At 34.1% G+C, this 12,997-nt stretch overlaps 1 protein-coding gene across 1 annotated transcript in view; it reads right to left on the bottom strand.

Annotated features, from left to right (window-relative positions):
- Positions 1-12,997, bottom strand: part of KCNH4 (potassium voltage-gated channel subfamily H member 4) — a 1,657,012-nt gene that overhangs the window by 817,403 nt on the left and 826,612 nt on the right. The window contains exon 6 of the mRNA XM_044054725.1: positions 5,921-6,078. Within this exon, the coding sequence (XP_043910660.1) occupies positions 5,921-6,078 (158 nt within the window). The remainder of the gene's footprint in view (positions 1-5,920; positions 6,079-12,997) is intronic.

Here is a 12,997-nt window from a genome sequence, read left to right as displayed (position 1 = left end):
GAGTTGGCCCTTGTGGTGGAGCTTTATCAGTATCTGGGTTGATGCACTTATGAAGCCATACAATATTTACAATGTTTATCACAATGTTTACAGCTATCATAGACACTATAGATTGTTACTAGCCTCCATGTGACATTTACTGTGATTGCAGCTGAGAAGGAGATACCACATGACATACACCTCCCATACTATAACACTGGGTGTATATTACATTATTGAACTTTTAAAAGGTCAAATGTCATATGACCGACACCATATGATCGAATTTTTAAAAGTTTGAATGTTTCAACGGAGATCTCCATACAGTGCGGAATGGGAAGATTTCCCTTTCCTGCACTGTAGTGCAATCCTGAAGTTGGTATATTTAAAGAGTGGATGATGTGGAGGATGCAGGGGAGCTTGCCTGCCTGTTTAAAATGGTCGGGTACATTTTTTCTGTTTATTTTTTTTTAGCTTTTCGGACTTTTAAAAGTTTGATCATATGGCTTTCACCATATGAAATTCAAACTTTTCATAGTTCAGTAATGTAATATACACCCAATGATACTAATCTCTTTGAATTGAGAAGAAGCTATAACACAGAAAGTGCATGGTCATAACTAAGAGAAAAATTGTTTCTACTGAATAGATTAATAGTATGACTAAAGTTGTGAATCTAGATAGAACTTGCTTATGTATTGATTCATGAAGTCTCAACAAAGCTAAGAAAAGAGACTAAAATCTGTTTCATATGAATGAAGAAACTGTATCTGCCCTGCAGTGAAAGTGAATGTGGTGATACATGGCTGCTGAGCAGGGTTAGGAATAGATGTTTGGAAATCCTTAGTTAGCGACAGTATACCATCTATGAAATATGAGTTAAACTGTATTGCGGTGTTGATATTGATCAAAAATTCTGGCATAACCTTGATGGAAAAAGTTGAAATCTATGTATTTTTAATTTGCCAGCAAGAAGATACCACTTTTCAGATTTCCATTCATATCTTATTAGCACCTGAAGTGCTTCAGAGAGCTGTTACATAGATACTTAAGAAGCTTGATGATGGTGGTAATATTACTAATTGCACGTTGGTGTGATGTCACCAAAAAAGAACATATTGTGACAGTGAGTTACTGAAGACACTGTGAAAAAAAAAACAGACTCAAGCTGGGAAAGTAAGTGTAAAATTATAGTTATACAACTAAGATGCATGACACATGCCTTAATGCTGAAAGCTTGTAAGCCGTATGGAACCCAGAAAAGTAATGCAAATGCCTTCTCTACAGGATAAATGCTCTCTTGTGAAATATCTTAGTATGATGTAGCATCTTTGGAAGTTTATTCTAAATATGTCAGATATACACTTCCCACAATGTAGAATGGTATTAGGTTACATAGCAAGAACAGAACCTTAAAATGTTTGGAACATATTTGAGCATGATGCATAATGGTACTGGATTAGAGAACAAGAACAGAACCTTAAAATGTTTAAACAATTGGTGACAGAAGTAACCATAGTGAAATAGAAAATAATGTTATGTATACAATTTAGCACAATAATAATCTAAGCAAATATGTGACATCTTCTCTTTTCCAGGTAGAACATGGAGTAAAGTGAAATCAGATTTGTTTCAAATTCATATTCAAATCTGCATGTAACTGACCCATGCAAATTATTTTTCAATGTTTTCTGTGGTTGTAAAGCTATGATAAGTAGATAACTATGAAGTCTATGTTTTCAAGGCATGAGCACAGAAGTTGAAACACACATCTTATAGATTCAAAGGTAAGTACTAGGCTACATGACCTTGTAGGCCATTTTAAGCCTATCCAATTTCCCTTTGTGGGCTCAAAATAATCTATACCATTTGGTTATAGACTGGCCTTATCTATCTCAGGTCAATAATTATAAATTACCCCTAATGAAAATAACTGGACCATACCATCGATAATTTGAAGGGACCCATGTATGGGATAAAGTTTTTAGGAGTTGCATCTGTCCAATAGTAGTACAAGGCCTTTCCTAGGGATAACTTTCTGTTTTTCATCCATAGATCTAAGATGTGCTTGAAAATGGATGAGATGAAGTTTGCTTTATGTGGATGGGAAGTCTGTTCCATAACAGCAGTTTCCTCACTGAAACATAACCCATCAATTTTTGACTTCTTGTCTGATTCTTTTCCTTATATTCATTTTTTCTACTTTTTTGGCAAATTCATTTATGGTCTGATTTGTGTCTCCTTTTGGTTTGATTTTCATTCAAAGTTCATTCCGAAATGCTTCAGCTAAACTAAGCAATGATATAATCTTATACGTTTTCTTCTCCTCATGTTTTAAAACCTTCATTATATTTGTATTTGAGGAGGTCAGCAGATATGTATGCAGTCTCACAAATGAAGATCTATACATATAATCAATTTTGAGGGGGACCATACCTGCTTCAGAGTGAGGAATATATAATCTTGGTATACACTGATTTTTATGATTCACTTGATAACAATGAAGAGTTGTTCTTGTTTTTATATTCTTGTTTTTATGTGCAATTGATCCAATACTTCTCAGAGCCAATCACCCCATAGTTGTAAGTTAAAAGAGGAAGAACAAAGTGATGGCTCCCTGTGGAAGTGTTGGCTCTCAGAATGCCGAGTGATGAAAAGGTGAAAAAAAAAGACCAAACATACAGGAGAAGAGCGAATTTTGAAAATCGTTCTTCTCCTTAAAACTTCTTTTTGCGGGGGGGGGGGGGTGTTGCAAGCCTCCCACACCTCCCAAACTTACATATACCAACTCTGTCATTGCCATGTCTCAGAAAAAATGAACTATTCTGAGAGATGGCATCTTGGAATTTATATACATAAGTCTCTTATTTTGGTGATTCAGTCTCCCTGTTTCAAGACTTCTAGTAGCTTCCAACATTTCAAATGGTTATCCAAACTGATTTATAGCTTAGACTTTATTCTTAGATGTCAAGCCAGTTTTCAATATTATGTTTAGTCTTCTGAAGTACTCCTTACTGAGCTTTATTCTCGTTTGAGTATGTTTTATTGCTGATCCTTCATCTTTTCCTAAATATTTACACACTCCCTACTGCTCAAGTTCTTTTGTATTACATTCCTGTCTCATGCTGACATCTTCTTGGTGCTGTAGCTTTCCTTTTTTAAATGTTTCTTTTGCACATTTGTCAAGACTAATTTTCATTCTTAAACCATCCGAAAAACTTTTAACAGTTTGTAGTTATGCTTTCAACTCCTCCTCTGATGCACTATGCAATTTTAAATCATCCACAAAAAGTAGATGAGAAGTCCTTAACCAAGTTTGTTTTTTGAGAGCAGAACTGTAACCATACCATAGTCTATTAAGTAAATAGCTTAATGGGTTAAACACAAGACAAAACAGCAGCAGTGACAAAGAATCACTCTGGAATATCATTAATTGCATTGTTATCCCTGGGATAATAATCTGCCCTTTGTCATGGCTCAACTGTAGAGTGTTTTGAAACCTTTTCATGGTCACTACAATGTAATTGGTCAGTGCAGGGTGTATCTCATATATCTGTACGTATTCCGTTATCCATGAGTGTGGGATGCTGTCAAATGTTTTTTTTTTTGTAATGTATGTCATACTTATATTTTTTCTTTTTTCTACAATGGCTTTGTTTGGCAACAAAAAAATCCTTTGTTCCATATGACTTGCTTTTATTGCCTTTTTGTTCCACTGACATAACTGATTTTTTTCTAAATGAATATAACCTCTGTGCTTCAGTTCTGGTATATAATGCACATATTATCTGAAGGCAATTTATAAGTCTATAATTCTTTGGATGGTTTGCAGAGTCTGTATTAAGGAGGAGCATAAGTTTTCCTATTATTATCCAAGTTGGTTTCTGTTTGGGATGTGCATATAAGTGATTCTTGCTCGGGGCTAAAGTTTTGTGTAAAGTTAATACTTTTAGCCAGAAGTTAGGCAATGCATCTGGGCCCAGGGTTTTCCATTAGGAACCTTTCTTAATTTCTCTACCTGTTACTTATTCCCATTTCATATTCTCTACATTAGAGCTCCCTACTGTTTCTTTTAATTCTCTCCATTCAGTACCTTGGTTATGCTTAACATAGGCTTCATAACTGTTTCTCCAAAATGCACTGATTTCATCTTTTTTTGGTGATGTTTCTATTCCTTTTGCTCTGTCTCCCAATTCTCTATAAAGACTGTGATGTGACCATGAAGGTGATGCTGTGGGGCAGTGGGCAGATGCTGAGGAGGGAGTTAAACAAATATACAGAATACAATTTAAAGTGGCCACTCAGAATTTTTTAGCATCCTGTTAATTTAAGACTAAATTGGCATCTTCCAGCAAATATGGGACATCTGAGATATATGCCATATGGTTTGATTTCCTATATGGTATTCTGCAGTATGAAAGTAAAAGTGAATAAAATTTGTATTACACAATCCTGCTTCTCCCAACTTTACTGTATTCTTGAATAGTAACTATTGTAAACTAAACCCCAGTCCTTTCTTTTCATGATGTAGGTTATTTTCCTGCAAGCTTTTATCAAATTCTTTGTAGCAGTCAAGAAAGATGATTTCCTCTTACCAAACAAAAAATCAGAGGGAGCTGGGTGTTCCTGGATCTCAAAAGAAAAAAAAAATCCAGATCCTATTAAGTCTGGAAATAATGTGTGGCTTGTGTGGCTTTTATTTTATGTCAAAATCAACAACTGCTACTTAATCATAAAAGGTCTATAAGATTCAAACCTGGGTGGTGACATTATCAATTCACTGACAGATTCAGACTTACTCTCTGTTTCATTCTATAATGTCTAATTTAAAGCAGATCCAGGTTCTACTAAATGACCTGCACCCCCAAATCCACTTAAACGTGATCTTTAAAACAACTCATTTTAAGTCATTCTAATAAATTAGGGGATTATTTTAGCTCCTCTTTCTCCACTTCCCATTTTTGTCTCACAATCTCCGAGAAGGGCGATTATATCACCTAGTAATAGTTGGAGAGTAGCAGTGTCCCAGATTAAATGGATTTTCCCATGTATCCCAGATAAATCTTTGCAACTACACATCTATTAAGACATCCAGATTTGTTTACAAGTTGTTTGGACAAATGCTTGAGTTGCAAAACATTGAAATGAAAAGTTCTAAACTGCAAAACATTGCAATACACCGGTAGCCATTTGTTTCAGATAACACTACAATGCTTTGTCCTTACCCAGCTGTACTGCGATCTCAGAGTTTGTATATATAATTAGGTGTTTTAGCAGTGTTTAGCAGAAGCTCAGTGTTTTGCATTTTCAAAAAATACCAAATTAGACAGAAGCCAGGTATGACACATATTTGTGTGTAACATTCTGATACACCAGAATTGCAAAAATCTATAAGAGACTATCTAATTATGTATGCTATAAGATAATTATCATTGTGTGGCACAGAAGACAGATATAAATACACACATTAAGAAAAAAAATAAAATGATTGCTCAGAATATGCACTCTGTTCAGAATTCAGTATTAGCAAAATAATCTGTGTTACTGCTAATGTGTTTAACAGTCACAGTTTTACATTGCTTCTGAAAGTTGACAACATTTTAACAAGTCACTTCATTTTCTAATTGATCTTTGATTGTACATTAATAGTACATTGCAGAGTCAGACTGACAAAAGGACTACAAGCTTAACATTTAACTATTAATGAACTAATCTCTACGAGTCTACATTCATCATAAACTGCATCAAGAAATAAGTCAGTATTTATCTTAACCATATTATACAACTATACATGTATACAGACTGCATCTCACAGACGGTATTTATGAAGATTACTGATTTTACTTTACACGGTATATGGGATTTACATCACATTTCAAATAAGAAGACTTTTTAAGTGCAAAGCATGTAGTACAGAATTCTGAAAGACAGGAATACTTACCACAGTTACATTGAAGGCATACAGAAGGTCAAAGGGCAATGCTGCTATTAGGTCAACAAAGAACCATGTTGCTAAATAGTGTACACAGATTGATCGAGCATCGTACACCACTTGCCCAGACTGGCTGACATATGTTGTACGAAAGTTTAAAATAATATCTGTTTAATAAAAAACAAAGAGAAAATAATAATATTAAGAAGAAAAACAGAGGCCACTGAAATATTTTTTGACTTGTAGAGAATCACCAGATATAAATGATATAGTCTTTCAGTAATATATAAAGTTCAAAGCACACTGCTCACAGTTATCATTCAACAGAAAAACAATGATATTAATTTAAGGTTTTCCAGTGTATTACTGCCCCTCAGGACTAATGAAAATACAACAAAAACATGCAGCAGTTGATAAAGTATTTCTCAGTCTTCACCACGTTATTACACTAAAGTAAACTCCATACAAATGAAAGGTACCAATAAATTGAAAACATTAATGGTAAATGCATATGATTTCTGATGCAATGCTATTTTGTTTGTAATTAACTGCTTAGCAGCATTAGTGTTACAAAATATACTGAAAATAAATTCATACTTTTGCCATGGTCAGCAATGGAAGAAAAATTATCTTTATTTACTCAATTCCTTCACTAAAGCTCTTTTAGTCATACATTTCCTCATGTTATTACCAGTATATGCCTAATTTAATAAAGTTACAGCAACCCTCATCAGGACAAGCAGTTTAGAAAATGAGTGGATGGATTGTTTCATATTTTTGTAAAGTTTTTCCCTATGTTTTATTTTCTTTATCACCGTCTTGCTTTTACTTTTTCTTGAAAAAGTGCACTTTTATATTGGTAATCATTTCAGATTGGACTCAGAGGGGCAATGTAATAAACTACATAAAAGAACAACACAGAGAGCATGGCTTGTTTCTCAAGGTGAGGAATGTGTCACTGTATGCCCTAAAGAAAAAAATAGGCTTTTCTCATAGTGAGACAGCAAATAAAAGAAAACAGTTGTTAAGAAAAGAAAATGTGATACAATTAGATTTTAAGCTGTTCTGTTCAGATTATCATGTAAGCACAACGGAGAGTTTGCAGACTGGGACACCAGATGGATTAGTACCTAATGGTATTTATTTCACGATTATGTTTTGTCTTTTAGAAGTTCTCTGATACTCATATTCACAGCAAGATCACATCATAACAAATGAAAATATCAACAATACATAAGAGTGTTATTAATGACTATAAGTGAAAGAATGACACACAACATTTCACCTGTTGTTGACTTAGTAACTCTTCTCCTAATGTTCCCTGTGAAGAGTTTCTATGACACGCATTCAACAATTAAAAACGAACTAACAGAGAGACTGGAAATATCAGACTAAAGGGCAAATACAACCTACATATAACTTTTCCTCATCCAAGAATGTATTTCAATCCTAAAAATGATCCATATTTTGTCAGATTGAAATGAAGAAAATTATTTAACTGTTTCTATCTTTGTGTGCCTTTTCAATACTGTGTTATCACACTGTACACCATGATTAGTTTTAATAAAAATATCTCAAAATATTTTTGAGAATTTTTTTCTCTGGCTTCTTGATCTTATTGATTATTATTTCTTTAGGAGAAACAGAGTTGAGAAGAGGTAATCAAATGCAGAGAACTCCACCGAAGAATAAAAAAAAACAAAAAAAAAATGGAATTTTGCCTTAAATCTTTCTATTATGGACTGCTACAGGCATACCAGTATGAATAAGTCTATAATGGAATGTTGGTGGACAGTATTTAATAAAGGTATTTGAGACACAGCTCCATTGTGTTTTCTGTTTTATTATTTTTTCTTATCTTGTAAGTATTATCTGAAGTAGTTGTAGGCTATTGGCCTGTACTGTGTCTGTCTTTCATTATTTTTTGATAATGTTTCCAAAGAAAGTTTTACATTTGACTTAATAAGGATAATTAAAATTACTGTACAATTGTTATCTCTGACAATTCTGTTATGTGCTGTCTCATATGCTGGCCTCCTGATAGGGCAGCATCTGTTTAACTTTGAATATAACTCCACAATTAGATGGAACAACTTCATTAATACAATAGACTATGAAGCCTGCACAATATTTAGAAGTGGCTGAAGTTAAAATTTACTGATGGAGGTCCCTGCGAGAGGAAGCCTTCCTTACCATGGGGACAGTAATCTCAGAGTTATGAGTAATAAGGAATATAGGGGTACAGTTCCATGAATCAGTTCATAAAGCCCCCATGTTTATTATGGACAGTGGCAGACCCTAAACATTCCATAACTAACATTGGATAGATAATCATAAATTCATTCACAGGCTGGCCCCCATTTCTCTAATACACCAAGGCCAACAATAAAAATTCCCTAACTAACATATCCCCCACATAACTTTTTAACAACCTCATAACTAACATACCCCTCCTAACAAACATAACCCCTAATTAAGATGCACATATTATAGGGAATGCAATTTGGCTGGGTTGTGAGGCTAGGCTTATAAAGGTCCTGGTGGTTATTATGAACATGGTTATGAGATCAAAAAGTTTAAGTCTACAAATACCCTTTTTAAACATTTTAATGTATTCAAGGACCATGTTTTTTGTTTTGTTGTGTTAGAACATGAAAAAAGCACCAGCCGTAACCACCTTAAAACATTTAATGTGTTCCACAGCAAGCAAAGCACAACACAGCACACAATGATAACGCTGAAACTACCAGTTCGTTTTTGTCTCCAACTTCATCAGAAAAATGCTGACAATCCAAACCGCTCCCCATTTATACCTTTGCACACTGCCAAAACTTAAAATTATGTGACATTGAATTCAATTTTAACCCTTTCCTAAACATATCTTAAAAACAGGCATAATAAATACAAGCATAATAAATACAACTTTTCCCTGTTTAAAACACTTTTAAATATCTAAAAACACACTTTCAAAACTTGTAGTAAATAAACAGATGGATATAAAAAATGAATGCATATTAAAAATGAATAAATGAATGTAAAAAATCAAGTAAAATCAATCTTGTTAAACAATATTTCAAACAACAATTTCAAACAACAATTTTCTCTATTTTGAAGGGGAATTTTTTCGACAGTTAAAGGTAGTTGTATTGGGGGCCATATGTGCCCCCACTTATGAAACCTAATGATGGCTTGGTGGGAGCAAAAGTATGTGTTTAATTCAGTATTTAAGGATTGTTGGGCACTATACAAACGTTTCCTTGATGATATCTGTATATTTTGGACAGATAGTGAGGAGAAATTTATGGACTTCTTTGAACACATTTCCAACAGTACTGATTTTTTTAGATTCACATATAAGATAGGTTATGACAGTATTAACTTTTTGGACGTCCATATTAGGAAGAGTAGTAATGGGTATGAATCAAAAGTACACGGGAAGGAGACATATTGTAATTCATTTTTGCACTTTTCTAGTGCCCACCCATACTTCCAAAAGAAAGGAATAGTGAAGGGTCAATATGTACGTGGTAGTCGAATGACCTCTGATGACAATGATTTTTTGGATGAATGTGACCTACTAAAATGTATGTTTTTAGAAAGAGGATACCTAGAGACCTTGATTAAGGAAATCCAGGAAGAAGTATTGCAGCATAGGAAGGACAGATTTACACCAATTTTACATTCGGGTGATACAGGTATAAAAGAAAGGGTAATGCGCAATGGGGACAGTGACAACTATGAGAATGCCTTTATTGTGGATTTTAGTGGTGATGTGCAGGTCATTAGAGACATTGTCCAGAGGGAATGGAATAGATTTTCCAAGCTCTCTGACTTGAATTTAAAATTTGATGTTCCACTAAAATTCATCTTCAGAAATGGTAGATGTATTAAGGACCTTATGGAAAACAAACTTGGCAGAAACTTAATTAGAAAAGTGGGTACCTTCAAGTGTGGAGCATGCCAACAATGCCCTTTTATAGCTGATACTTCTGAAATTACTGTCAGTAACAGGAATAGACACATTACCTCTAAATCCTATTTTAACTGTGAAAGTAAGGGACTTATTTACATTGCAACCTGTAAGAAATGTAAAGCATTTTACATAGATAAGATGGAAAGGTGTTTAAAGAAAAGAATATATGAACACCTTTACGACATTAAGAGGGGTAACAACAGAAACACATTATATGAACACACTTTGAGCTGTGAAGGTGCTTCTTACACTTTTTTTGTATTAGACGAAGTGGTAATGGATGGTTGGGGGTTTCTTGGGAGACCATGCTGGAATATAGACAGGTTTACTGGCAACTGGTATTAGAAGCTAATAGGTGGCCAGGTTTGAATGACATGGTCTCCCTAGCCCCAGGTTTAAAATTAAGAGCAGCGAAGTTATGAATTTCACACACGTGGTTTGAAATATTGTTCAACAAGATTGATTTTACTTGATTTTCTTACATTCATTTATTCATTTTTGACATGCATTCATTTTTTATATCCATCTGTTTATTTACTTCAGATTTTGAAAGTGTGTTTTTAAATATTTCAGAGTGTTTTAAACAGGGAAAAGTTGTATTTATTATGCTTGTATTTATTATGCTTGTTTTTACGGTATCTTAGGAAAGGGTTAAAATTGAATTCAATGTCACATGATTTTAAGTTCTGGCAGTGTGCAAAGATATAAATGGGGAGGGGTTTGGATTGTCAGGATTTTTCTGATGAAGCTGGAGACGAAAACAAACTGGTAGTAGTTTCAGCATTATCATTGTGTGCTGTGTTGTGCTTTGCTTGCTGTGGAACACATTAAATGTTTTAAGGTGGTTTCGGATTGCTGGTGCTTTTTTCCTCTTTATTGGTTTTGTTTTGGGCACCTCATCCTCCTGGACTTGTTTTTTTTTTTTTTGTGTTAGAACATGTTAAAATAAACTCTAGTGGGGACCCTTGGAATATTTTATTGGAATAGAGAGAATATTGGTGGCAGATTTACCTTAATGCTTCAGCACCCTCTGGGCTTAATGTTATTTCTATTTCTAGTGTTTAAAAAATGAAAGCTTATGACACAAGGATTTCTTGTAGCATTTTAGTGGATTGCATATAGTTAGATTATTTAATTGAGTATAGGCGTTTTATAAAGACTTGTGTAAATTGATTTAATCTAGTTAATTGTTAATTATTTATATTCATTATGTTTTTGATGTGAACTATATAGGGTAGTTTATGGCATATGGTTGGTGGAGTTACTGCTGCTGCTGAGGTTATTGATGGACTACGTACCAAATATTGATTAATGCTACAATGTATTCATATAAAAGGGTCATAGGACTGTTTTTAAAATGTCTGATGAAGGCCATATATACCGGACGAAAGCACTAACTGTTGTATTAAAGTTAATTAGTCTAATTCTCCATAGCTGCCTACGTTTTGGTTTTGTTAGTTTGCGTTAGTTTGGTGTGCTTAGTATTATAGAAATGTCTCCAAACTGAGGAAGAAGTAGAGAAGAGTGATCTGACATGACTTACTTCAATGCACCATGCACTATTTTTCCATCTTTCCTACTTTTTATGTGAATGTTTGAGTATATTCTACCCTGCCTACCCAAGCCCGCTTAAAGTGGAAGTTGTAATTTCACACCAGTATCAGGATGAGTGACGGTTATTATGTATGTATGATGTCTATCTATCTATCTATCTATCTATCTATCTATCTATCTATCTATCTATCTATCTATCTATTATTCTATCTATCTATCTATCTATCTGTCTGTCTGTCTATCTATCTATCTATATATCTATCTACATAAAAATCACACTTAACTAAGGGCAGGGCAGAGAGCTCAACAAATTGACAATATGCAAGATGCCTATGCTTGTTTAACTTCAGGGAGGGGTTAGGGCAAGTTTGCTAAATAAAAGGTGATCAAGCTTCATTGCTCTCAACATATGGAGCTAGGAAGCAACTAGTGCCTCAATGCCTTTCACAGAAGACTTCAAATGATAAGGACACAATACTGTGATCATAAATATACATGTAAAGTGTAAAACGCTGTGTGCAGAAGTTACCCAGGCAGTTCCCAATGTTGCTGAATCAAACAGCACGATGTAGAAATAGTAAAGCCTTGTCTCTTCAGACCAAAAAACAAAACTGCTTCACATAAATCCAAAATCCAATAAGAAATCCTTCCAAGTAAATACGAAACGAAACTGTTGACTGCAGTTTATTATAGAACGTAAAAACAGGTGCAGCTTTTCAAACCATAATGCACTCCTAAAAGACATCATCCTATATATACTACTAAATAATTAATTGATTAAACAATTAACTAAACAATTAACTAGATCTCAATAAATATCTTAAAAAAGACATACACATATTAAATAAATTATTTACATTCTACACAATTGCTGTGCCCAACAGCAACGAAGCTATATCAGCACTTCAGCAACAAATATATACCTTAAAACATGTACATAAAGATAGTGATATATATATGAAAACAAATAAGTAGTATGAATTTATCTAAAAAACCATCAAGGTTAGATAAGCGAGCTCACAAACTTAAAGCATAACATACTAGTACTTAAACTGCTGCATGTGAGAAGCACAATGGTTCTTGTACATATTTTTATCTAGTTTTTAGTTGCTGCTTGCAAGAAGCCAAGTTTTTTTTTGATTGTTTTTGCGTTTGTTTAGATGAAAACATGTGTTAACTGAGGGAATAAACAGTCAACCTACTATACATGTGTTGAACGATAATAATCTTTTGAACAGATCACCAGATATTCTTTGGTGGGAATGAATACAAGTGTTGTTGTTTTAAAGAGAGGTAAAGGGAAACTTGTAGGTTGGGATTGTCATCCGTCTGTGTAGGTAGGGTTGGGGAAGCTAAGTGAATCTACTGCAGTACTAGTGAAGTATGGGTCAGTAGACAGGGAACAGAAAATGGTCAACCAGGGAGGTCTCTGATGAAGAAGCTTTTCTGTAATCAGGGATAAATGACAGAGGAATAACGGTGGGCAAGTTGATATATTGCTACAAGTGAATAGTAGAAAGAAGAAAGGCCGATACTTCATATACTACCCTAGAATATGA

The sequence above is a fragment of the Protopterus annectens genome, chromosome 13.part0 (assembly GCF_019279795.1).
Source record: "Protopterus annectens isolate FY-2018-M chromosome 13.part0, PAN1.0, whole genome shotgun sequence".
Lineage (NCBI taxonomy): Eukaryota > Metazoa > Chordata > Ceratodontiformes > Protopteridae > Protopterus > Protopterus annectens.
The sequence above is the reverse complement of the archived record's forward strand: the minus strand, read 5'-3'. Positions and strand labels throughout refer to the sequence as shown.